We start from the raw sequence: 24,116 nt of genomic DNA, 5'->3' as shown, positions 1-24,116 counted from the left end.
TAGAATAAGAATCCTCATCCCCATCCTATTTCTCTGGTGTTTATCTTCATTTGGTTGATTTTATTTGTTTTTATTTGAAATGTGATCAGAATATGGACATGATCAATTTGCCCAAATCGTTTTGTTTTGAGAAAGGCTCTTGAGTGGCCGAAACACGTGTTAACAACCAGAGGGCACATCATTTATAAAAATCATGTTTTGTTTGATCAGCAGGCAAATCATCGACTTCCGTATCTGACGGACAAGGCGCCGACAGAGTCGACCTCGAGCCCTTACCAGTTTTCTGCAGTTTCGCCGGGGATGAATACTGAGACCTGGATCTAGCACGTCTCTGGCGATCAACCTGAAACTTGTCCTAACAGGACCTCGACAGTTCCCAATGAGTATCGCGCCGAGGAACCGGGTCCGAAGGCGCACGAGCATCGGACAGAGATCATTCCCTGCCGGCTTCTTCTGAAGGCACGGACGGAACTGTGCCCTGGGATTGAAAAATCGCCAACATCTGCTTCCTGAAGGCCTCCAATTCCTCCAGAGTCGAGGACTTAGTGGGACAAGCCACTTTCCTCGCAGCGCCATCATTGACTGGGAAGGCGACCAGTGACGCCGCTTCCAGGAGTACCTAGACGAGGCCGACGAAGGCGGGACCCACTCTGGGATCGAGATCCCCGGGATTCCTTCTGACGAGAAGAGTCACCCCTCGAATTGTCTGTGGACACCCCTTTCGCAGATTTACGGGACTTACTTGGTTTAGTACCCCGACCTACCTGTAACTTCCCCTTATGCCCCCACAAGGCCTTAGCAGTAAGTGATTGGCATTTCTAACAGTCATCAGTGTTGTGACAAACAAATGTGGTGCGGGTCCGTAATCGACATCTTAGACTTACAGTCCCAGCAAGTCTTAAAGCCAAACCGCAGAGTCAGAGGGGTAGACAAAGAAGACATTCACGAAGGATACACAAGGCGCGCCAAGTTCTCGAAGCAAACACGTTTGCGGAAAAAACGGAACTGAGGCTACTGGCGCTGTGCGTCCTACTTAAAACATCTGGTGACGTCGCAGGACGCCCTCTGTCGAAAAAGTTCCGAAGTAGCACAGCTGTGGACATTACATGTCAAAGATGTGGAATACGTTGGAGGACACAATCCATTCGAAATAGAATTGGTGTAGCGGGATGTAGCCACGCATGCCGTTTCTGTCACTGTTCCCATTAAACCATCCTATGGCGGCATTCATGGCATAAATTTGACATTTGTGGGGCCACTGGAACTGTGGACACTGGTCTGGCTGATAAGACTCTGGGTAGAATCAGACTCGTTGAATAGAACTAAAGCCTGCTTCTCGGCTCTAACCGCACTCAGCACAATATGGCACCCACGGCTCAGACAGCCTTGGGACCACCTTTATGTCACCGCTGAAAGACTCATTAGGAAGCTCTGTTAGCTACAGAACTTTTGGGCATGACTTGGTTGCCCAGCGAGATCCTCTATCTGTTTCAGAATTGGAGTACGTAGGACCCTCTGCATTATTTTTTTTGCGCTTCATTGCATAGTCAGTCCTCTAAGTGACGGACCGGGTATCAGACCCATGAAGCTCTACATTACCTTGTTTCCAAGACAAGAGGTTTCACCCTGAACTAACCTCCTGGCTGGGGACCACCCACCATGTTTCAAATTGCGGACTCGACCCGCGATGCTAGAGGCAACCCCAGCAGACACGCAGTGAAATGAGCAAATAAAAATGCAGTAGTGGTTGACCCCAAGATACAATCACAATCTGTGCACGCCATGGAAGAGAATTCCCACAGTGTAATTCATAGTTTGTGGTTCCTGTTTGTGACAGTCCTCAAATACATATTTGAATTTGGATAACATCACTGACCACAACGATTTGGGGGCAAGCTCTGAATTCTGCTGATCAATACTATACTCCATAGATACAAACTGGAAAGTCCACCTTTAAGATACTAATAATCAGTGAGGTGTGGTTAGCAGTAGAGCCTTTATTCCACTGCCTCTCCCACTCTTCAGCAGCACACTCTTCAATGAACAGCTCAACTTTTCCTGTCCCTCCTTTCTAGGGTCTTCTCCTTTCACAATGACCTCTGGTTTGTCTGCTCCCACTCTCACCAACCATCTTCAATACTATCACTATCTACACCTTTTGTACCCCTATGGACAATGTGGTCACTGTCCGTACCTTTAACTCCTGCAAACATTCCAATCCAGCACAGGAGTTCCTGGGACTCCAAATATCTCTGGCGCTAGTCTTTTATGTTGGGGAGCCCATATAAAACATGCTGCAACCCGCATCCGCAACTGTCTGGGGGCAGAGCAGCTACTATTGGGCTGGCCATGTGGAGATTCCAAGGCTCAGCAGAGCATCATGAGGCAAGGGAAGAGGCAAGTCCAACTCAAAACTTCCAGGAATCTCAGCGTCCACATCAGATACCCCGAAGCAAAGGGGTCCCAGCTTGGTTTATTCCCTTATGTTTTCCAGAACTCCTTAGAGGAGAGGCCACTGCAAAGCCCAGTCAGGTCACCCACTATTACATTTTTTTTTTTTTTTTTTTTAACAAAGCATTATGAACATATACATGTTTGAATCAAACAAGTAGGACAAGCATCTTCTATAAGTAAGCTCATGCAGGTCATCACATGTGCGGTTACCATCAGCAATAGTACAAAAAAAGATTTGTGTGTTTGACAAGGTAATAGATCCAATGGCAGGTGTCCCATTTCTTTGGTATTGATTGGTGAATATTTGTTTCCTACTGGGTATTCAAAATGTGTAGCCCTTTTAAAAGTGTAATGTTAATTTGATTAGGGAATACATATTCTAGAATACGTAACTATTTGTTTAAACTCATGCAGATTAAAAGCTGGTGCAGTTCCAAAAGCATGGTTACATTACGCTGCTAGGCCCATCTCATTGGCAAATGTTAGAAAATTGCTATTTCCAATGATAAAGTCACATTGAATGATAAGTGTGGTTTACCTTAGAAGGGAGTTAGACAATGTGACGATTATTAACTTGCTATATTTACTCTTGCTATATTTACTCATCATATGCATTAATTGGTAAGATAATGTTACTTACAAATTCCACAAAGAAAGTTGTTTAACTGAAACACACTACTGTTTTTTTGTTACAAAATTAGTGTCCAGGGAATCACCAATAGCACTCTGGCAAACACATCAGGAAAAAAATAACCAATCAAGATTGAAAGTTCACATGTGTTAGTCCAACATTGCTCACCTGAAACTATGAATGCCTTGAAGCTCCTGTTGCAGTACCTCCTGAGTAGTTGCTATCAAGTCCAGCGCACCAACAAACTCAGAAGTGGACAACAATAACTGGACAGTGGGCTGAGTCTGATGAACTGTGGCCATTAATTTCAGTTTATTGTACACCTTAACACAGTTATTTCTCGTTAATGTTTGTCTGAGAATACTGAAAGATCCTACGCACATTACTTTGTCGATCTGAGAAATTTTGTCTCTGAGCATTTTAACAGCCTGTGAGGTTTTCCTGAGGTAGTCTTGTAGTTCGTGTTGTGAGGTCATAGCATGAAAAAATGCATCTGAACGTTGAGAAATCTGGTGTGCAATGTTCACTTCAACAATATCCAGGTAATGGCTCAACTGGAAAAGAATGACATTCATTTATATATTTAGGTACATTATGCAGAAACATTTCTTCATAGGAAACAATGCATTGTGTTTTAAAAAAGACTAAGCCATATTTCACCATAGCATACTGGCATCTACACCATGGAAGTATTTTTAACTACCCCAATGCTTTTCCACAATGTATTTTTGTATTGCTACTAGAACTGTAAATAGATAATGTTTCCATATAGGAAGTCAGTGGATTGGCTCAAATATCGTTTTCATGTGATATCATTGGATTGTGGGTGCATTGTTATGTATGATTCACTGCTTGCTTAAATGCTTCATTGAAAATCATTTAAAGAGTACTTTGTAGTAATACATTGTTTTGTAAATCAATGTTTTGAGAACCAGCATCATGAGAACATACAAGTCATAACAAATAAATACACAATTTAGTGTGGAAGATGTTGACCAAACCGAAGATTGGGAATCAACTGGAGAAAAAAAACATCAAACAAGAATTGATATGAGAAATCAAGCCCCGCCCACCATATGAAAAAGCAGTTCACACATGGCAATATAGCTCCATCCTAAGCCTTAGGACTCACTGGTGCCCATCGTTGCTAGGCAAATAAATCTAAAATGTATGAATCCTGTGAGAATGCCAGTTGAATGTGGTCCGAGGTGGGAGAGAGAGAATTGCTGGGGTCCAAAACACCAAGGATTTGCTCCTAGAGGAGGACAGAGAAAAAGTGGCAAGTTCCACAGCCATCAAATGACCATTATTTTTTATCCAGGGCAAAAAGGGATGGGCATCTGTCTTTTCCCACCAGGAGGATATGATTTGGTGGGCTACGATATTAAGCATCTCCACAATCCTCCATTGACCAGATGCCATACTGTTAGGTAAGATTATCATATTTGTGATAAATCTTACTGACCTGTCTCAACCCCAGAACCTTTTGCTTGGACTTGGCGATTGTTTTCCCCTCTCACCTAGTTTTTTACTCTTTTTATGGGTGACCCTTCTATGTCTCTGCATTATAGCTTCCTATAACTTTTGGGTTTAGGATGGGATGGGTTGCCCCTTTGGGCTTCCCTGTTATTTGTCTCTTTAATGTCCTTGGGTCTGTTCCTGGGAGGTAAAGAGGGATTTTCATTCCCTTTACACTTTTGTATATGTGAACCAGCACACCCCACCTTAAGTGGAGTGCTGGGGGGATACAATGTATCCCCTAACTTACCTGTAACATTTTTATTACAATTGAAAGTTTACTTGAATGGCTGGTGGCAGGGTAACCACTTTTAGTCACCATTACTCGCAGGCTGTTAAATCAGCCTCGGTAATGCAAAGAAGGGCCACCATTTTGCTAAAATGGTGGAATCCTTACTTTTTTGCAATTTCTCATGTGCGTGTTGTTTTGGAGGTCTTCCCCTGCCATTCTAGGTGGGAACGACCTCAGTGGAGGTTTTGTCTTCAGAAGGGAATCCTTGTGTTCCCCGCCCAGGCTCCAGAGTGTCTTGGAAGGCCGGAAGCGAGGGAGGAGTCTAAAACTTTGCAGCACTTTGTCTTAACACGCTGCCTGAAACTAACAAATTGCCAGTGGGGGGCTGGCAGGCCTGACTGGACAGCAAGACGGCTCCTTTCTGTAAACTGTAGGGAGAGATTGCAGACGTTGTGCTGCAGTTCCTGATAAATACTCCAAACCTGGAAGCTGCTGACAAGTCGACCACTGGAGCTGAAACCAAAGAGGAAGATGTAGAAAAGATGGCTGTAGTGATTTCCAGCAACCGGAGAGCCTGCTGTGTAACAGGTGCCTGCTGTAACAGTTCCTTCCAATCGACCTGGGGGTACCGAATGAGACAACTCCTACCAAGAGGCTAGTGAGATCCACTAGTCTCAAGAAGACCTGCATCTTGAGCCATCCCACGACATGCTGCGACCTTGCTGGGCAGCAATATTCACATTTTATTTATACATTTATAGCAGCACACGTAGCTCAGGGGCATCTAGGCGCTAGTTACTCTGTCAAGACAGGAAGTAGGAGCGCAGTGTTGATCAGTTGAAAAGGTGGGTTTTCAGTTTTTTTCTGAAAGTCAGGTAAAGAGGGTTCAGTCGGAAGGTGGGGTGGAAGATTGTTCCAGAGCATGGCAGCGCAAACTGGGAAGCTTACTCCTCCTGCTCTTTTACGGTTGTATTTCGGGTCTCCAATGTTTGTAGGCAAGGGGCTGTGGTCTTGTGAAGGCTTGTCTTTTGTACTGTTGGATGAGGTATGATGGCGCTTGGCTGGCTAGGCATTGGTGGGCGATAGATCGCGTTTTGAATTGTATTCTTTCCATGACTGGGAGCCAGTGGAGGGATCTCCTTGTTTCAGATATCTGGTCGTGTTTGCAGAAGTCGGTGGCTGCTTGGAGGGCATTGTTTTGGACTTCTTGCATTTTATTCCAGTTTTTTTCTGAAGTGCCACAAAGTAAGGATGTTGGTGTGGTTAACTGTGGAAAGGAACGGTTTGTTGGTGTTGATCAGCTTAGTGGCGTAGGCAGAAGAGGAGTTTCACATGCGCGACATGTTGAGGGAGGTATCACCATAGACCCCCTCAAGGTTTTTACAGCAGATACGACAGGGATGTTGTGGCCATCAATGGTGAAGGATATTGATATTTTATTTATATTGCGCTTGTATAAAAGTGTTTCAGAGCGCAACAAGGCAAAGCAGGGGAACAGGGGAGAACAAAAACGATCTTACTAGGCCCAGTGACATTGAGAACGCGCAAGTGCATGGGAAAGGGAAAAGGTGAAAAGTGCGTGGAAGGGGGGGGGGGGAGAGTGTGAAGTGCGGAGAAATAGATTAATAATAAAAATAATAAATGCAATAAACAATGGTAGTGCAGTGAGCAAGTGGCAAGTGCTGGGTTTAGCAGACAGGGTATGTCTGATAAGTGCAGAAGAAAGAAATGGGGTGGAGTCTGTATGGGTACAGATACAGACCCCAGTGCAAGGGGTAGCCCGGAGGCAATGCAGGAGGGTGGCAGGGTGAGCACGTACCTGGGCCCTGGAGGACAGAGGGTGGCCAGGTGCACAGTGCTGAGAGAGAAAACAGATCAGCAGGTGAGAAGGGGGGCAAATGCAGAAGCAAAGAGGAAGGTCTTGAGGTGCTTCCGGAACCGGAGATGGTTCTCCTCAAGTTTCAGAGTGGCAGGGAGGCTGTTCCAAAGTGAGGCCCCAGCTGAAGACAAATCTACCCCCAGCTCGTTTCTTTGAAAAACGACTGACACAGAGAGAGTTAGAGGTAGAGAAGCAAAGAACTCGATAGGGGAGGTATTTACGGAGGGATAGTTAAAGGTATTTTGGACCACGGCCCCAGAAAGCCTTGTGGACAATGCAGAGGGTTTTTAACGTAATCCTTGCATCCACTGGGGAGACCAATGAACGGATTTCAGAGCTGGAGAGATACGATCCCAGGGCTTGAGGCAAATGACAAGTCTTGCAGTCCTGTTCTGGATTAGTTGTAAAGGGCAGAGAGTAGAGGCAGGTAGATTTAGAAAGAGGCTGTTATAATAGTCCAACCTAGAGAGAACCAGAGCTTGGGAGAAAGGGAGCTTCTGGGGGAAGGAGAGGAAAGGGAGAGTACCTCTGAGGAGGTGCAGTAGGAAGTTTGACTTTTTAGAGACGTCAGAGATGTGGGTGGAGAAGGAAAGTGTGGAGTCAAAGATGACCCTGAAGTTCTTAGCCTTGCAGGTAGGAGGAGGGCCGAGGGAGGCCGGCCAGAGAGTGAGGGGAAAAGGATGGTGAAGGTGTACCGATGAGAAGGATCTCAGTCTTGTTGGCATTTAGCCAAAGATCGTTGGCAGCACACCAATCTTAAATGGCAGTTAGGCAATCGGAGATGAGAAGGAGAGGAGGTGGCCAAGGGCAGCCTGAAAATTAGTTGAGTGTCAGAGTAGCACTGGAAATTTGAGCAGAAAAAGTGTCAGATTTCTCAGGAACCGTAATGATGGAACCAAACTTGGACCCATAGTATAGCCGGAGAATTTGTTCTACAAATGTAACCCTCTGAACACACAAGGTAAATACAGAGGGATCTATTAGTTGAACGATAAGGAGCACCACTCGAACGACCAGGCTCTGCAGAGAAACAAGATGAACAACTTAGAACACAGAGTCAATCAACAATATACTAGGCAATAAGGAAATAATCAATAACAACGGACCAGATGAGAAAGAATTCCAGGGTGTTCTGGTCGAGGTAACGGGCAAGACTGGGTCAAGATGTAAGGTAAGAAAACATAAGACAGGAGGTGAGACTTTAGAAAATATTGTAAGATCAGTAGAATGCAATGAAGCAGGAGACTTCCCACTTGTCCTGATGTAGACGTGATACCAAGCAACACACAATGTACTAATATCTGAACCGACAGTCCGAGTCACAAGAATACCAAGGAAGTGAACAAAGAACAAGGCAAGGCAAGGAGCAAAAGGATACCAGGTACACACAAAACGTAGTTGTGGCTGATTACAAAATCAGAAGCGAAGAATGAACAACCCGGAAGTGTTTATATAGATTACCATGGAAATCACGCCACTAACGTTGTCCGTAATGCGGAGGACACATTGGACGCCAAAGTCGCCATGGCAACCCGTAGCCATTGATCTTATGGATTCGGGTATGGCGAAAGTGTTGTTTCATGCTCTGTTTATTTCTTTGAGAAACAGAACGAATAGACAGCTGACCAGGTCGGAACCTGATAAAAAGACAATGCAGTGAGCGAGAGTTGCCAGGTATTGGTTGAAAAGCCAGGGCGAGAGGTTAGACCCCTGGGGAACACCACAGGTAGAGAGGGCGATAGATGATAGAAAAGGACCCAAGTTGGACCTGGGAGGGTCGATCAGAGAGGAAAGGGGTCATCCAGGCCAGAGTCTGATCAGTGATAGTCAGGTTATCACAGAGACTGTTGAGCACGGTTATATGGTTGAATGTGTCGAAGGCAGAAGAGAGATTGAGTAAGATGATGACAGAGGGAATGTCAGAGTCAAGGGTGGAGAGCATATCTTCACAGATGTTCAGGAGAGCAGTTTCCGTGCTTCTGGCAACTCTGAAGCCAGACTGGTGGTCATGGAGAGAGCCAACAGTATCGGAATGAAGGTTTAGCTGAGAGATGGCAAGCTTTTCAAGGAGGGAGTAATGGAAATTGGGCGGTAGTTAGCCGGACAAGAAGGATCAGCTGTGGGTTTCTTGAGAAGAGGATGCACAAGGGAGTGCTTCAGAGGGGAGGGGAAGGATCCTGAGGCAAAAGAGAGGTTGCAGAAATTGTCAAGGGCCGGAGCAAGGGTATCGAAGTGGATGGTTTTAGAGGAACAGGGATGAACCTGTTGTGATGAGACTTTCTTAGATCGGACTTGTCTAGCGACCTCATAAGGGGAGAAAAGAGGAAAGGATGAGAAAGAGGGTGGGGGGGGTGGCTGAAGGAGGGTCAGCAAGCGCCGACAGAGGGGAGGGCGGGAAGGGAGGAGAGGGTGGACAGGATGTCCTGGGCTTTTGTGATAAAGTGAGAGGCAAGGGCATAGCAAAGAGCCTGGGAGGCAAGAGGAGGGGTAGAGACTGCAGCAGGGTTGGCCAGCTCCTTCCAGATTTGAAAGAGTTTGGGCGAGTTGTTAGATGCCGCAGAGACACAGGCTTGAATGTGGACTCTCTTCTTGGTTAGGACAGAAAGTCAGTATTGAAGCCCTCCATTTCCTCTGAGCCGCCGTGCACTTAAATTTAAGTGTAGCTATGTCGGCGTCATACCAGGAATTGCACTTGGCTTTGGACTTCAAACGGATCCTCATGACAGGGACAAGAGCATCAAGAGTATCAGAAATAGGAGAGTAGAGCTGGGACAGGGCTGTGTCAGGGTGCGAGTCAGCCAGGGGTTGGGGTGGGGGGAGAAGGTGACAGCGAAAGCCTCAACGGACACACGCTTCATTGGCCGGATGTCCGAGAAGATAGGTGGCAATGTTGGGGTAGACTTGGCTTGGAAGGAAGAGAGATGAGAGGAGAGGAGGCAGTGATCGCTCCAGGAGAGAGGAGTGGTCAGCGAGGTAGAAAGGGGAGGCCAGAGGAGATCAAGGCATCAAGTATGCATCCTGCAGAGTGAGTCGAGCGAGAGGGGAGGATAGAAAGGGAGAGGGCCTCGCAGAGGTCACGAAAGAGTACAAAAGAGGCACAGGGAGAATCGAGATGGATGTCAAGGTCACCAAGGAGGAGGAGTGAAGTGATTGAGGCCAGGAGGGAGGAGGAGAGGTCTGCCCACTCCGAGAAAAATTAGGTGATTTGACCAGGGGGCCTGTAGAGAGTAGCAACAGTAAGAGTGGTTAGGAGAGAGAGCGAGAGCCTGCAGACAAGGCATTCGAAAGAGGAGTAAGTCTGAGTGGGGATGATAGAGGCAGGAATCCACTCAGGAAAGATCAGGGCTACACCCCCTCCGGGCCGGGTGGATCTGGGCGCAGAGAGGATCTTGTAGCCATCACGGAGGAGTGTCAAAGCTCGTGACAGAGCTGGCCGTGAACCAAGTCTCGCTAAGTCCGAGGACCTCAAGGTCAAGTTCTTCCAAGAGGTGGCAGATGTCAGAGGAGTGTTTGACAGCAGAGCAAGAGTCGAGAGTGGCAAGATAAAGGTTACCAGCCTTAAAGACCTTCCAGGGAGGGGTATAAATCAGATGTACGCCCTGCAGAGGTGTGGAGGGAGCCTGAGGTGGGGCAGATGAGGAGGGAGGAGAGGAGAGGACAGCCGGAGATTAAAGGATGTTGATGAGGCGAGGGTACCGCCTATCGAAGGAGGAGGAGATTGGCCTGATGGCCTTGGACTAGGACAGTGCCGTTTAGGTAGACATTTATGACGACTCTGGAGGAGTCGAAAGAACCCATGAGGACTTCCCAGCGGGTGCCACCATTATTGGGAGAGGAGGAGACACGACAGAGCACAGAGATCATATGAGGGGTCCATAGATCTGGTGAAAGAACGACAAAGAGGATGTTGGTGAGGGTCTGTCTGGAAGAGGTGCTGGAGTATGTATTAGTGATGGGAAACCTGGGTTAGAGGCCAAGATATCCTTTTTAAACTTCTTACCAGACTTAGTGAGAAGGGAAGAATAGTTGATAGAGAAGCAGTTGGAGTACATAGGAGAAACAGATAGCACCATGGGTGAGTACACAGAGGAGGCAGTGTGAGGAGTATGCAAGTACAGCGGTGTGGAACAGTCACTGGCCTAACAGGTTACAATTAATGGCCAAAGTTAAATGCAAAGTTTGACTTTCAAAGTTGAATGCTAAGTCACTGCAGGTTTAGAATCGCAGTATGAATCAGGAGTTGGAGGTGAGAGCAGAAACAAGTGTATTAGAGTGCATAACAGGGAGAGCAGTGAGAACAAGCAGAGAAGTGAGTAAAGGTCCCAAGAAGGGGAAAAAAGGGCAATCAGAAGGAGGGAACTAACCCGTGGCGAGTGAGGTAAGAGTCTTGGTAGTACAGTTTCATAGCTGAGTGAGGTAGCAGCCTCAGGGAGGGTCGGGTTGAGGCAGTAGTCTCATGTGGCGTCCTGTTAGCGGACAGGGAGCAGACAAGGGCCTTTGTTGTGGGCCTTCGTGGTCTGGTGACGGCTTCCGCCTCCCGGTACACCCGATTGTCCTATCTAGGGCCAACCAATGGGAGAGGAGTCAGGGCCAGGCCACACAACAAGGAAGCAAAATTAGAGCAACCTGACCATCTGTAAAAGGCCAAAAGCACACGAGGACAGAGAGTCAAGGCTACCCCGCTCTTTGACGCACAGGAGGTGCGAAAAGACCTAAAGAAGGCTAGGAATTATTGTGAACTAGCCATTTGATCACACAGACAAAGTGGGAATAATACTGATAAAACAAAATGTATTCATATTAAAGAAGCATAGTAAAAACAAAGACCAAACTGTTAGTAGCACAATGGGTGATATTTCATGTACTGTAAAAGCACTAGTAGTACATTTCTACTTTTTTTTTTTTAAAGATTTTTTTATTTGCATTTCTTTAAACATTAACATCGGGACTCAACATTGTCCCATTATTTCCCGCCCGTCCTCCCCCGTCCCCTGTTATATAGTTCTTATCTGAACCACTGCCTCCAGTTTTATTTCTGGTTCATGCTGTGAACATGTCCAGTATGCAGATTTTATGCGGGCACCATTGGAGCATGTAGTCGCTTTGTAGATATTCTATTGCTTCCCCCCAATCTGTTACAAATCTTTGTTTGTCCCCTTGTATATTGTAAGTGATTTTTTCCATTGCCACATAAGTCCATATTCTGTGAAGCCATTCTTGTTTGGTTGGGGGGGACTTTTGTTTCCATTTTTGTGCTATTGCTAGCAGGCTGCTATAAGGAGACCCATGAAATTCCTCTTTTGTGTTTTTGTAAGTGACCTATCTCTCGGGTCGCACATGCCGCACATCCATACTTCCTCTCCTAGATTTGCCGCTTCCTTGAAGATGTTTTGCATTTGTGATTTCACCTCTGACCAGAAGGGTTGGAGTTCCTTGCAGTCCCACCAGATCTCCAGTTTCCTATTATGTCGCATCCTCTCCAACAGTTTGCTTGTGAAGTGTTGAACATTCTGTGGAGTCGTTCTGGGGTGTAGTGCCATTGTATCATTATTTTTGTCCATGCTTCTCTTGTTTGCATCGCCCGTGTCCATTTGGGGATTATTTGCCACATATATATCCACTGTTCCCTCGTGATGCGTTTCCCTAGAGTAGTTTCCCATTTCCTCATGTACAGCCAAGATACATTTTCGGTCTGGGCGTTTATGAATTTGTATAGGGTGGAAACAAATTTCTTTTCTCCCGTTTGGGTCATCATGTATGTCTCAAATGGTGTAAGTGTTCTTGTCAATGCGTGAGTTATTCTTGGCGTATTAAGCCAGTGAAAAAGCTGATTGTATTGGTATCTGTCCTTTTCCGTTAGGCCCAGTAGGTCTTGGCATTCGGCAAATGTTCTGATGTGTTGGCCTGTAAACATATCTCCCACTTTTGTGCACTCTGCTGATCTCCACTTCTGGAAAGCTCCTTTTTTGGCCCCCGGAGGGAATTCTGGGTTGTCTAGGATTGGTATGAAGGGGGCGGGATCTATCGTGAGAGTTCCCTTCTTTGTCGCTCTGTCCCACACTTCCATGATGGAGCTCATAATCTCACTTATTTTGAGGTTTTGGTGTCTGTGCTCAGGTTTGCTCCATAATAGGTGGCGCAGGTTTGTTCTTGCTATTGCTCTGTTCTGTTCTGTGCCTCCCACCATTTGTCCGAGGTGTTGGTGATCCATTCGTTTAGGACCCACATTTGTGCTGCCTCATAATATTTCTCAAAGTGCAGGAGCACCATTCCTCCGTCTGTTTTTTGTGCTGTGAGCGCTTGTTGCGAAAGTCTTGGTGTTTTGTTCTGCCAGATGTATTTTGTTACGATTTTGGTGAGAGACTTAAAGAATGATGTCGGTATCCGTATGGGGAGTGCTTGGAAATAGTACAATAGTTTGGGGAGTATCGTCATCTTAATGACTGTTATTCTGCCCCACCAAGATATTGCTAGTGGGTTCCCTCTGTGCAGATCACTTTGTATGTTTTCTAGGAGTTTCGGATAGTTCCCTGTGAAGAGGTTCTTTGTCGTGGGTGTCAGTGTGACTCCGAGGTATCTCACCCCGTCTTCTGCTGATTGTAGGTGGAGTTCTTCCGTCTTTCTGTAAATCTCTCTTTTGTCCCCCGCCAGGGCCATTACTGACGATTTCTGCTTGTTGATTTTTAGGCCCGATATTGATCCGTAGTCATCTATCTGTTGGATGAGGAGGGGGAGTGTCTTGGTTGGTTCTGTAATAGTCATCGTCATCATCATGTCGTCTGCATATGCCGCTGTCTTGTGTGTTCGTCTTCCCATTTCTATTCCCTTTATGTCTGGGGTCGCTCTGATCTTTGCCAATAGTGGTTCGAGGAATATTGCGTATAGGAGAGGTGATGGAGGGCAACCCTGTGGTGCCCCTTTCTATTCTAATTGAGTCCGAAAGTTCTCCATTCACTGCTATTCTGGCCGATGGTGAGTTGTAATTGGCTCGAACCATGTTTATGTACGAGTTCCCCAGGCCCATTTTTTTTAGCGTCGCAAAGAGCATGGTCGATTCTACTCGGTCGAACGCTTTTTCTGCGTCCACTGACAGAATTGCCGCCGGAATTCTTATGATTCCGACTTTCTCTATAAGGTGTACTACTCGTCTAATGTTGTCGTGGGTTTTTCTGTTTGGGATGAATCCCAACTGTTCCTGATGGATTAGTTTGGGGAGTAGGGGTGATCGCCTGTTAGCTAGTATTTTTGTGTAGAGTTTGGCGTCTATGTTGATTAGGGCTATGGGGCGAGAGCTCGGGTTTTCTGGGTCTTTCCCTTTCTTGTGGAAAACTAGTATCTTTGCTTCGTTCATTGAAGTCGTGATATTGGACGTCTCCTTAAAGGTGTTGAAGAGGTCTGTTAAAGTAGGTGTTAATAGGTCCGCGTAAGTTTTATAGAAGGCTGCTATGTAGCCGTCTGGTCCTGGTGCTCTGTTTTTTGGTAGTTCTGCGATTGCCCTCGCCACCTCTTCTGATGTTATTAGATTGTCCAGTGCTGTTTGTTCTTCTTTTGTTATTGTTGGGAGGGTTATTCCTTGCAGAAAGGCTGCTTGTTTCTCTTCGATCGGTCTCTGTGTTGTGTATAGTTTCTGATAAAAGTTTCTAAATATCTCTTTAATATCTTTTGTTTGCGTTTTCTTTGTTCCTTGTCCATCCTTTAGCGTTTGTATCGTTTGGTTTTGCTGTTTGCCTTTTAGTTGTCTTGCTCATAGTTTATCTGCCTTATTTGATTTCATCACATACCAATGTTTTGTGCAGAGAAGTTGCGTTTCCACTCTTTTGGTTCTCAGCAGATCCATCTGACTCTGGACGTGGCGATATGCCCGGTTTACTTTCTGAGATGTGTTCTTCGTTACGTCTTCTCTCATTTCTTCCAGTTCTTTCTCTAGTTCACTTTCCCATTTGTATGCTTGCTTGTCTTTTTGTGCCTTCAATGCTATTATTTGTCCGCGTATCACCGCTTTGAGGGCCTCCCAGACCATGGACGGAGAGACCTCCGGGGTGTCGTTCGGGTCTAAATATTCCACAATCTTTTCTCTGATGGTATCCTTCAGGACCGGGTCCGTAGGATTTCTCTAGGTAGCACCCAGCACCAGAGGGCGGAGCGTCTCCGTATTTTTGGAAGTGTTATCCATAGTGGGGCGTGGTCCGATAGTGATATTTGACCTTTTTCGATGTCCTGGATCTCTCCTACTAGGCTACATTTCTACTTTTTGACAGTAGAAATGTACTGCTAATGCTGTGACTGTACATGAAATATCACCCATTGTGCTACCAACCACACCATGTACAGAATTGTATGTTTTACGCTCAGTGCATGACTAATAGTTTGGTCTTTAGTGAGGTCACCTGCCAATAGGATACCCACCCCTGCAAATTAACATCTTATTTGCATCAATAGGTCTGCAAGGGAATCTAAAAAGTCTGAGCACAGAACAGGCGGGGTTCCAATATACCCACCCTGCGTCCTTCACAATAAAAGGCAAGCTACATCTTGTACTTTTCTCCTTGCAGGGACGCACTTATGTAGCTTGTGTTGCTCCTGCATTGTACCTATTTGAAACCACTGTATATATTATACTGCAGCCTCCGCTGCACTTGCATTTAACCTACGTGTAACCACTGGAATGGACTTTCTGCAACCTGCGCTGCATATGCATTTAACCTACCTGTAACTTTTGGATTTGGCTTTCTGCAGCCTGCGCTACATATGCATTCAACCCACGTGTAACCACTGGTTGTGTCTCTTTGCAGCCTGGCCCGGTCCTGCTGTTAACATTCTTGTAACTACTGGATTAGTCTATTACCTTTACCTGTATCTTGGCAGTAGCCCCTGTACCATAAGGTGTAGCTCTGCCATAACCGTAACCTAAACACTAAGAGTAAGATGTATGTAACAGCGCCCTGATGCCTAAGGGTTTGATGCGCTTTATACATGTTAAAATAAATACGTTGACTACAATTGCTTGTATACGAGATCTGGTGCGCAGCCCAAATTTAACTGCCAACAGTCCCTTTGTCTTTGAAGACATAACTTCTATCTCTGCCGTTACAGAATTTCCAATAGACATAAGGAGACCCCCGGAAGGCCTTCCGATTTTTCTGATGTGAACCTGGCTGATGGACGGTAGTAAAACCCTCCAACTGGAAGGTGTTAACGAGCCACGTTTCCTGAAAAATGATTAAATCATTACAACCAAAGATTTTGTCGGTAATATAGTTTGAGTGGGCTGTTCGGTGAGATTCACTTGTTTTCCAGCTTCTGAAGCTCTGCACAAATTGCAGCAGCCAAGTTCTTAAGGTCATTTTTCACTTGCTTCAACTGATCTTGAAATGTGTGCAGAGAATGAATCCCCTCTCACCAAGGGGGAGTCATGCCCTATGGGACTAGGGAGGTGAGCCCGCTAAGCTGAACATCACGTATGGGACAGGGTTAGCGGGACTGCATTGGGGGTGCGCCCCCCCATTAGAGGACAGACAATCCGTAAACAGTCTTGTCTCAAGAGCCTACTAGTTTTGGTGGCTACATGGGAGTTAAAGTGTGTAATAATGTAAAACTTGCTACATACATGGCTGGGATGATTTCTGACCCTTTTCAAGCACCATTATCTCCACAGAAGGGAGTACGAGCAATGGACCCACCCTCTTGTGTGGACCCTTGTTGCGTGGAGGATATAGACCCAATCAGCCTTATAACACCAGAGGAAGGTAACCTGGAGAGGAGTAGAGACCTCCTCCTGGGAGCTGTGGCAAGAACAAGTGAGCACACTCCAGGCGTGGCGGATCGAGCAGTGGCCGAGCACGCTAAGTGTCCCTGCCGAGACATGAACCAGAGAATCCCAGCCCAGGATACTTGTGAGCAGTGGGAATGAGTGACCGACGAGCGGCACGACGAGGAACTGCCGCTGAAGCCACACAGAAAGCCAGCAGGAAGGGAGCGCTAGCTCCAGCAGATGCAGAACACCTGGAAGAAGCCGAAAGGGAGAACCTACAGCACCCTCCATGAACGCCTACCGGAAGGAGCACCACACAGAGACAGAAGGTATGCGGCTGTTCCGCGGAACCGGGAGGACGACAAAAATACCATATCAGACCCCAAGGTGGGGTGAGGAGAGGAACCACACCCCAAGGCGGGGCCAGAGGGGAAGTCAGACCCCAAGGCGGGGCCAGAGGGGAAGTCAGACCCCAAGGCGGGGCCAGAGGGGAAGCCAGACCCCAAGGCGGGGCCAGAGGGGAAGCCAGGCCCCAAGGCGGGGGCAGAGGGGAAGCCAGGCCCCAAGGCGGGGGCAGAGGGGAAGCCAGGCCCCAAGGCGGGGGCAGAGGGGAAGCCAGGCCCCAAGGCAGGGGCAGAGGGGAAGCCAGGCCCCAAGGCGGGGGCAGAGGGGAAGCCAGGCCCCCAGGCGGGGGCAGAGGGGAAGCCAGACCCCAAGGCGGGGGCAGAGGGGAAGCCAGAACCCAAGGCGGGGGCAGAGGGGAAGCCAGAACCCAAGGCGGGGGCAGAGGGGAAGCCAGACCCCAAGGCGGGGGCAGAGGGGAAGCCAGACCCCAAGGCGGGGCAAGAGTAACCAAATGCCAAGGCAGTGTGAGAAACCAGAGACCCCTGAGAGGGGTAAAAACCAGGATGTGACTAACTGGAGAAAATACCACAGGATTCTTTGGTGGAGAACCCAAGGAGAATACCTGGTGTGGATTTATGAACCGGGGGATTCCAAGGGGTGGAAGACGACCTGGGATTGAGAGAAAGTTTCTGGTATCCAGGGAAAAAGACTAGCCAAAGACAGAGACGCAATCTGAGAAGGCGAAGATGGAAGAGACATTTGGTACCATGTTCTGGAATTGTGCAACAGGGCACAGGAAACACTTTTTCAGATAAAAAAGATATCACAGTGGGCTCAGAAACGGGCCACCATTCCTGTGTTGGGCAAATGCCCTCATTGTATGTTTGTTAATGTTAAGCTCTTTATTTCCTTTCTGTATAGCGATAGGACCAGAAATTGAGTATTGGAAGTCCGACATAGGAGACTGACAAGAGGACAGGTTTGAACAAGATGGTTTATTAAACACATTAAAGAAGTCACCTACTATAGACCTTATTTCTCTTATGAATTCCCTATGCTAGAAAACAACCAGGTGCTCTCAAAAACGAAATCTGCCCTCTGTCAAAACTATGCTAACCTATTTCTGCCTTGCAACTATGGAAAGAAAGAACAAAAGATGAACAAAAGCACAAACAAAAGCACGATAGAACGGAGACCAAGATGGGGCGCGGACCGTGATGGCTGCGTGAAGCAGTAGCTCCGCCATACGCTGTTGCACTTGAGCTTGCTGTGCCCCCCCCGGTGCAGATTGGCCCTCATCAGAACACCTTGGCCCTGCCCCCCCTCAGGAAGGGGCCGCTTTTGCAGATTTACCATCCCGGATGAGACCCGAGAAGCAGAGAGCCAAGGCGGCCTCTGCAGATTTGATGTCAGGCAGGAAGCGGATCCTTACAGGTGGGCTGTGAAGGACCCCAGAGCCCCCCAGGTGAGCGAGGAGGATGAGCAAAGATGGCTGAGGGCTAGAGCCTTTCACTGGTGTGGGCTGGTCCCTCTGCATTGTCCCACGCTGCCCTGCTGTACAGTCGGAGCGGGATCCCTGAGGTATGCGGGGAGCATCAGAGGTGCTGCCCAGGGCCAGACCTTGCAGTGTGGCCCTCGTCACCCCCGTGGTGTAGAAGGGGGCGATCCTAGGAGCAGCCATTCCAGAGAGACACCAGGGGAAAGGGACGGCGGAGGAGGCGCTGGAAAGAGTCCTCCTGCGCGTGGAGCAGAGACATCCCTACAGTTCCGCGCAGTGTGAATGGAAGCTGGAGGTGTTTGCGGACCGCCCTCCCACCTTGGTTGTATAACTGTTTGGGGCCTCGGACGGCCTGCAAAGCACACAGGAAGAGGCATGGGCATGGGCCAAGGACAGTAGGGGTTATGAATAAAACAACCTGGGGCCAGGACAGAGAAACCTTTTTCTACAAACAGACTTGGAGCAATGGGGAGGCAACGCACCCCGGTACCAGGCCTGGCCACACACTGGCCCCCGTCAGGCAGGGAGGAGGCACCCTCATCAGAATTGAGAGGGGGGCCCAGAGGCACCTAGGCCCAGCCAGACTGCGGAGTGGGGGCTCGAGGGGTCATTGCCAGGTCGGAGTGCGGGGAGGCGGTGTGGAGTTGAAGGGGAGTGCAACCCTGGGCCTAGGAGCTGGTCAGCAGGTGAGGAAAGAAGCGGCGGGACGCGGACCATCGCAGTGACAGCCAGGATAGTGCGGCCTAGAGCGAACAGGGAATCTTGCGCCTGGAGGGGGCGAGGGGCTCCAGGGAGATACGTGCTTGCATTGGACTTAAGGTGTGGCCACGCGGGGCCCTGCAGTTGTCTTTTCGAGCCCCGAGTCTTGCGGACCATCACCCACAGCCACGCTGGAGGAGACCCAGGGACCACCTGGACATAGAAAGGCGCCACAAACAGGGGTTTTGTCACTTCAGCGCTTTCAGAGAAGCTCAGTTGATGGCCAGGGGGAATTCATCTAATTCAGAGCAAGATGGCTGCAGGAGGAAGTACACCGGCCCTGACCAGAGACGACCTAAAGGATATATTCCAAGAGATCAAGGCGATCAGGACTGACATTCAGGCCTCAATATGCGACCTCAAGGGTCGCATGGACAAGCTGGAACATGAGCTGGAGAATAATAATTTGCAGGTAGACCTCCTGGGCATGAGATATGAGGCACGCCTGACAGACTTGGAGGTGAGGGAAGAAGAAACCATATTGAAGTTGGACGACTTGGAAAATAGGGAGTGTCGGAACAACTTGCATATCCTTGGCATCAGAGAACAGAAAGGAGAATCCACTGCAGAGGTGGGAAGGAAGGTGCAAGGACTGATCAACCAGCTTTTTGCCATGGAAGGTGGGAAGAAGATACAGCTGGAAAGGGCCCACAGAGGTGGCGGTGGAGGAGGTAGAGGCAAAGGCCCAAGGTCGATAGTGGTCCGCTTCCTAAGGTACCTAGAGAAAATGGAAGACCTGGAGAAGGTGAAGCGGCTGGGGAGCTTCCAATATGAAGGGGACACAATTAGGGTATTCCAGGATGTGTCTAGATTCACCTTAGCCCACTGAAGAGACTGCCGCCGCCTCATGCAGTGGTTGACTGAAAGGGGCATTAGATACCACTGGTCCTTTCCATTCACTTGATCATTCAAGAAAGGGGAGGCAGACTATTGGGTGACCAGAGGTCAGGAGGCACAACAGGTTCTCCAAGTCCTCAAAGGAGAGGACTCAACACTAAGTTCCGGAAGGGACGTCGGTCGCACCGGTGGAGCAGCGTGGACCGTAGGGTCCATAGAGTGTAAAGAAGAAGATGCCAGGAGGCAGAAAGTTTAAAAAGCTCCAAAGCCCTCCACAGAAGAAGTCCGGAGACTCTTGATGGGAAGGGGACAGCACTGCTATGGCAGGCTAGAAGGCAATGTCATGCAAGCGATATGAGAATAGGGAGAGGTGTAGAGGTAACATGACGGACAAAGCAAGCAATCGCCCCTGGTGGCCCATCATAAGGTGGGCGTCTTGGATGGGAAATAGTTTTTGGTTTTGGGAGGAATGGAGGGGCTTGGGGCCATTAGAAGGGGGGGGCAAAGTGAACATACGAATGCAGGTTATCGCATTGCATTGGGTGTAGTGGTTGGGTCACAAGTTGATGCACTCCGACGGCGCATGTTGAGGGTGGGGGCTGTGCCTACTTCTCAGGATGGGGACTCTGAACGTTAAAGGCCTAAATTCACCCACCAAGCATTTGCTGCTTGGAAAGGAAATTCGGAATAGAGATCTCAATGTGCTGTTGGTGCAAGAGATGCGGCTGCTCCAAGGGGAGGAAAGACTTATCCGAGGGGTGCACATAGGACAGGCTTTCTGGGCCTCCGGGCCTTCCAAGAGGGGAGGAGGGGGGGGGGGGGGGGGGAGGAGTAGGGACCATTTTCAAGTGGAGAGTGCAGATGGTCAACCTACTGGTCTGGACGAGGGCTGACGGTAGGGCTCCATTGATCTCTGGGTCCCTGGAGGGTGTACAGCTAACCATTGCAGCGGTGTATGGCCCTAACACAGGGCAGATGCAGTTCCCACGGGAAGCGATGGGGGAGATACTCGGCCGGGCGGTGGGCCTATTGTTATTGGGGGGGGGGTGCACTTCAATATGTGCGCGGATCGGGTCATGGATCACAGTGAGGGCAGGACCCAGCGGGAGGTAGGGCAGGGCAACCTGATGGGGGACTCATGAGGTATATGTTAGACCAAGGGCTGGTAGGTGTATGGAGGGAATGGCACCCAGCGGAAAGGGGCTACACTTTTTTCTCCCCCATTCATGGATCCCGAACAAGGATCGATTATTGGCTTGTGCAACAGCGACACATCAGTAGGATCATCACAAGCGATCATTCCCCTATCAGTTGGTCGGATCATGATATGGGTGTAGTACTGATGGGACCGAGTCCCCGAGAATCCATGTGGCGGTGCAATGACATCCTGTTGAAGGATGTTGTCTTCGCTAGAGAAATGCAAGAGGTGATTGAAGAGTTCTTTTGTCTAAATGATACAGGGGAGGTGGAGTTGGGCATGGCATGGGACGCGGCCAAGGTGACATGGAGGGGCCTCATTATTCGAGAAGGCACAGCCAAAAAGAGAATTGGGACCCTACAGGCGGAAAAACTCAGGTGAGATTTGTAAGTTAGAGACATCGGAGGGCGAAGGAGAGATGGAGAAGGCACTAGGGCTAGCGAGAGAGAGGCGTCAACAGCTGAGAGACCTGGAGATAGGGAAGGTGATTGCCGGCCTGCAATTTTTGAAACAAGGTATTATGAGAAGGGGGACAAGGCTGACGCCCTACTTGCAGCCAGGCTTCGTGGTCAATGGGCAGAGAGGTGGGTATCCGGGGTCCGGGACTCATACGGGCAATTACGTTCCCTTGCGGGTGAGGTGGCACAGGAATTTGCTGCATTCTATGAACGTCTTTACAGGGTAGATGGGGGACAGACAGAGGAATTGCGCAGATATTTAGGGGAGGTGTCCCTGCCGAATCTTCAAAGTAGTGAGAATGCGGGAATGGAAAGGCATGTTAACCCAGGAGGAAGTACTAAGGCCAATTGCTGGGCTTAAGATGGGGAAGGCTCCTGGAGACGACGGCTATACAGTTGGGTTTCTACAAGACCTTTGCGGGATCTCTCACTCAACATCTGGCAAAATGATTTAATCACATCCTGCCCATGGGGAGCCCCCCCCGTACCCTGGGATGGTCCCCCCCACCCCCCATCTTTCTTTTTTTTTTTTAAACTTTATTATTTTATTGCAACATAAACAAACAGCGGAAAGCCACACGGCAACCCAACTCCCCCATCGCCCCCCTCACCCAAAACTACTCTCACACAGGCACAATTAAACAACATCAAAGGCAACCTTTCCCATTCAAGAACGTTGATATCACATCATGTTGTTCAGAAACCAAGGTTACGACAAAACCATCTACCATCAAATTTCTATCTCGTAAAATGAAAATCTGTAATCCAGGGTGGATTCCGGGGACTGGGGTTCCTGCTCAGATTCAAGTACAAATTGCCTGAAGGGGGGACCAGTAATCCAGTGGACGACTAGAGCCTGGTAGCATCTCCGCGTATCTGGTTTTCCATTGTTCGCAGAGTTTCATATTGTCAAGCCATTTTGCGAACGTGGGAGCGGTAGGTCAAGCCCACACCCTCGCCACCAAAGCCCTGGCCACAGCCAATGCCATGCCCAGCAATTTCCTCCCTCAATTAGGGCTAGTAACCAAAGTTCAGGTGTGTAGGACCTCGCAGTTATCGACATTCCAACCATTGCGCCTTCGATGGAACTCCAAGACACTTTTCGCCGGTTCTATGACGCATCTCTTGCCCCCCCCCTTCTTTCGGGAGGGCACTAATAATGGTCCTACCAACAGCGGGTAGGGATCTAGGATGTTTCAAGTCCTACTGTCCCATTTCCCTACTTAATGCGGACGCGAAAATCGTTACCAGAGTGCTAGCTACGCGGATTGGAGGGCCTCATGCCAACATAAATCCACTTAGGTCAGGTGGGGTTCATCCAGGATAGGCAGGGGGCCGAAACCTTGTGCCAGACACTATTTGATGGAGGCCTCAGCAAGGAGGGAAGGGAACCCGATGTTGGTAGCCCTTGATGCTTAGAAGGCTTTTGATCGGTTGGACAGGCGCTTTCTATATGGGGTCAGACAGAAATTTGGGTTTGGGGGATCGGATCTTGAGAGGGATACGGGTGCTCCGTGTAGCCCCGGTAGTGCAGGTGACCGTTAATTGGCGGCTGTCGAGGCCTTTTGAACTGAAGAGGACGAGGCAAGGTTGCCCTCTTTCGCCTCTCCTATTTGCGCTAACGATGGAAGTGCTGGCCGAGAGGTTAAGGATGGCCCCACAGGTGGAGAGCATTAGGGTGGGTAGTAGGAAGTTTAAATTAGGGCTCTATGCGGATGACGTGCTGTTGCACCTGGTGAACCCCACCAGCTCTATCCCCACTGCCCTGGCAATAATTGAGGAGTATGGGCGGTTCTCAGGCTTTAAAGTCAACAAAGAAAAATATTTAATCTTTCCTTTTGCCGCAGAGGATTTTAGGAATGTTGAGGTGCTCAGGGCCCCTGGGATTGCAGATACAGCTCGACATCATCAGATATCTGGGAGTCACCATTGTTAAACCAGGGGAGGACTTGGGTCGAGCTAACTATTTCCCCCCTCTTTGACAAATTATTTGCTGAGATGGCGACCTGGAGTAAGGATGGGGAAGCTCAATACAATAAATATTAACCTTCTCCCAAGAGTATTGCATTTGTTTCAGATGTTGCCGGTCCGGGCCCCGGAGGCGTATCTGAGAGAAGCTAAGTCACAGATTCTAAGGTTCCTCTGGCAGAATCACAAGCCCAGGGTGGGATTTGAGCCGTTAATATTACCGAAGGATCGCAGAGGCGTGGGGCTCCCAGACCTGATGTTATATTATAGGGCGGCACAACTCAGGGCAATGTTCTGCATCTGAGGGAGGATCCCGGGAGACAGTTGGTTTACCTGGAGAATCAATATATGCTCCCAGCAACGGTGGGGGAATGGCTCTGGGTCCCTAGGAGGAGGCTTCTGAGGAGAATCTGAGAACACCCATTTCTTGGAGTGCACTGGGAGGTGTTGAGCATGGGAGGAAGAACGGGTGGGATCAACCCGATGAACCATATTTGGGGTTCCCCCTGTACGGGACACTATACCAGCAGTTGCGATGTACCAGGCATGGTTTGAAGGAGGGCTTGCTCGGGTGGGTCAATTGTGGAC

The 24,116-nt window shown here is 48.6% G+C and overlaps 1 protein-coding gene across 2 annotated transcripts in view; it reads right to left on the bottom strand.

The window, feature by feature from the left end:
• The window catches only part of VPS54 (VPS54 subunit of GARP complex), a 2,536,401-nt gene that overhangs the window by 1,744,723 nt on the left and 767,562 nt on the right, over window positions 1-24,116 (bottom strand). For both annotated transcript variants that reach the window (XM_069608186.1, XM_069608187.1), the window contains one exon: window positions 3,254-3,639. In XM_069608186.1, the coding sequence (XP_069464287.1) occupies window positions 3,254-3,639 (386 nt within the window). The remainder of the gene's footprint in view (window positions 1-3,253; window positions 3,640-24,116) is intronic.

This window comes from Ambystoma mexicanum, chromosome 4q (assembly GCF_040938575.1).
Source record: "Ambystoma mexicanum isolate Mex_15411 chromosome 4q, UKY_AmexF1_1, whole genome shotgun sequence".
Taxonomy (NCBI): Eukaryota; Metazoa; Chordata; class Amphibia; order Caudata; family Ambystomatidae; genus Ambystoma; species Ambystoma mexicanum.
This window is presented reverse-complemented; position numbering and strand designations above follow the sequence as displayed.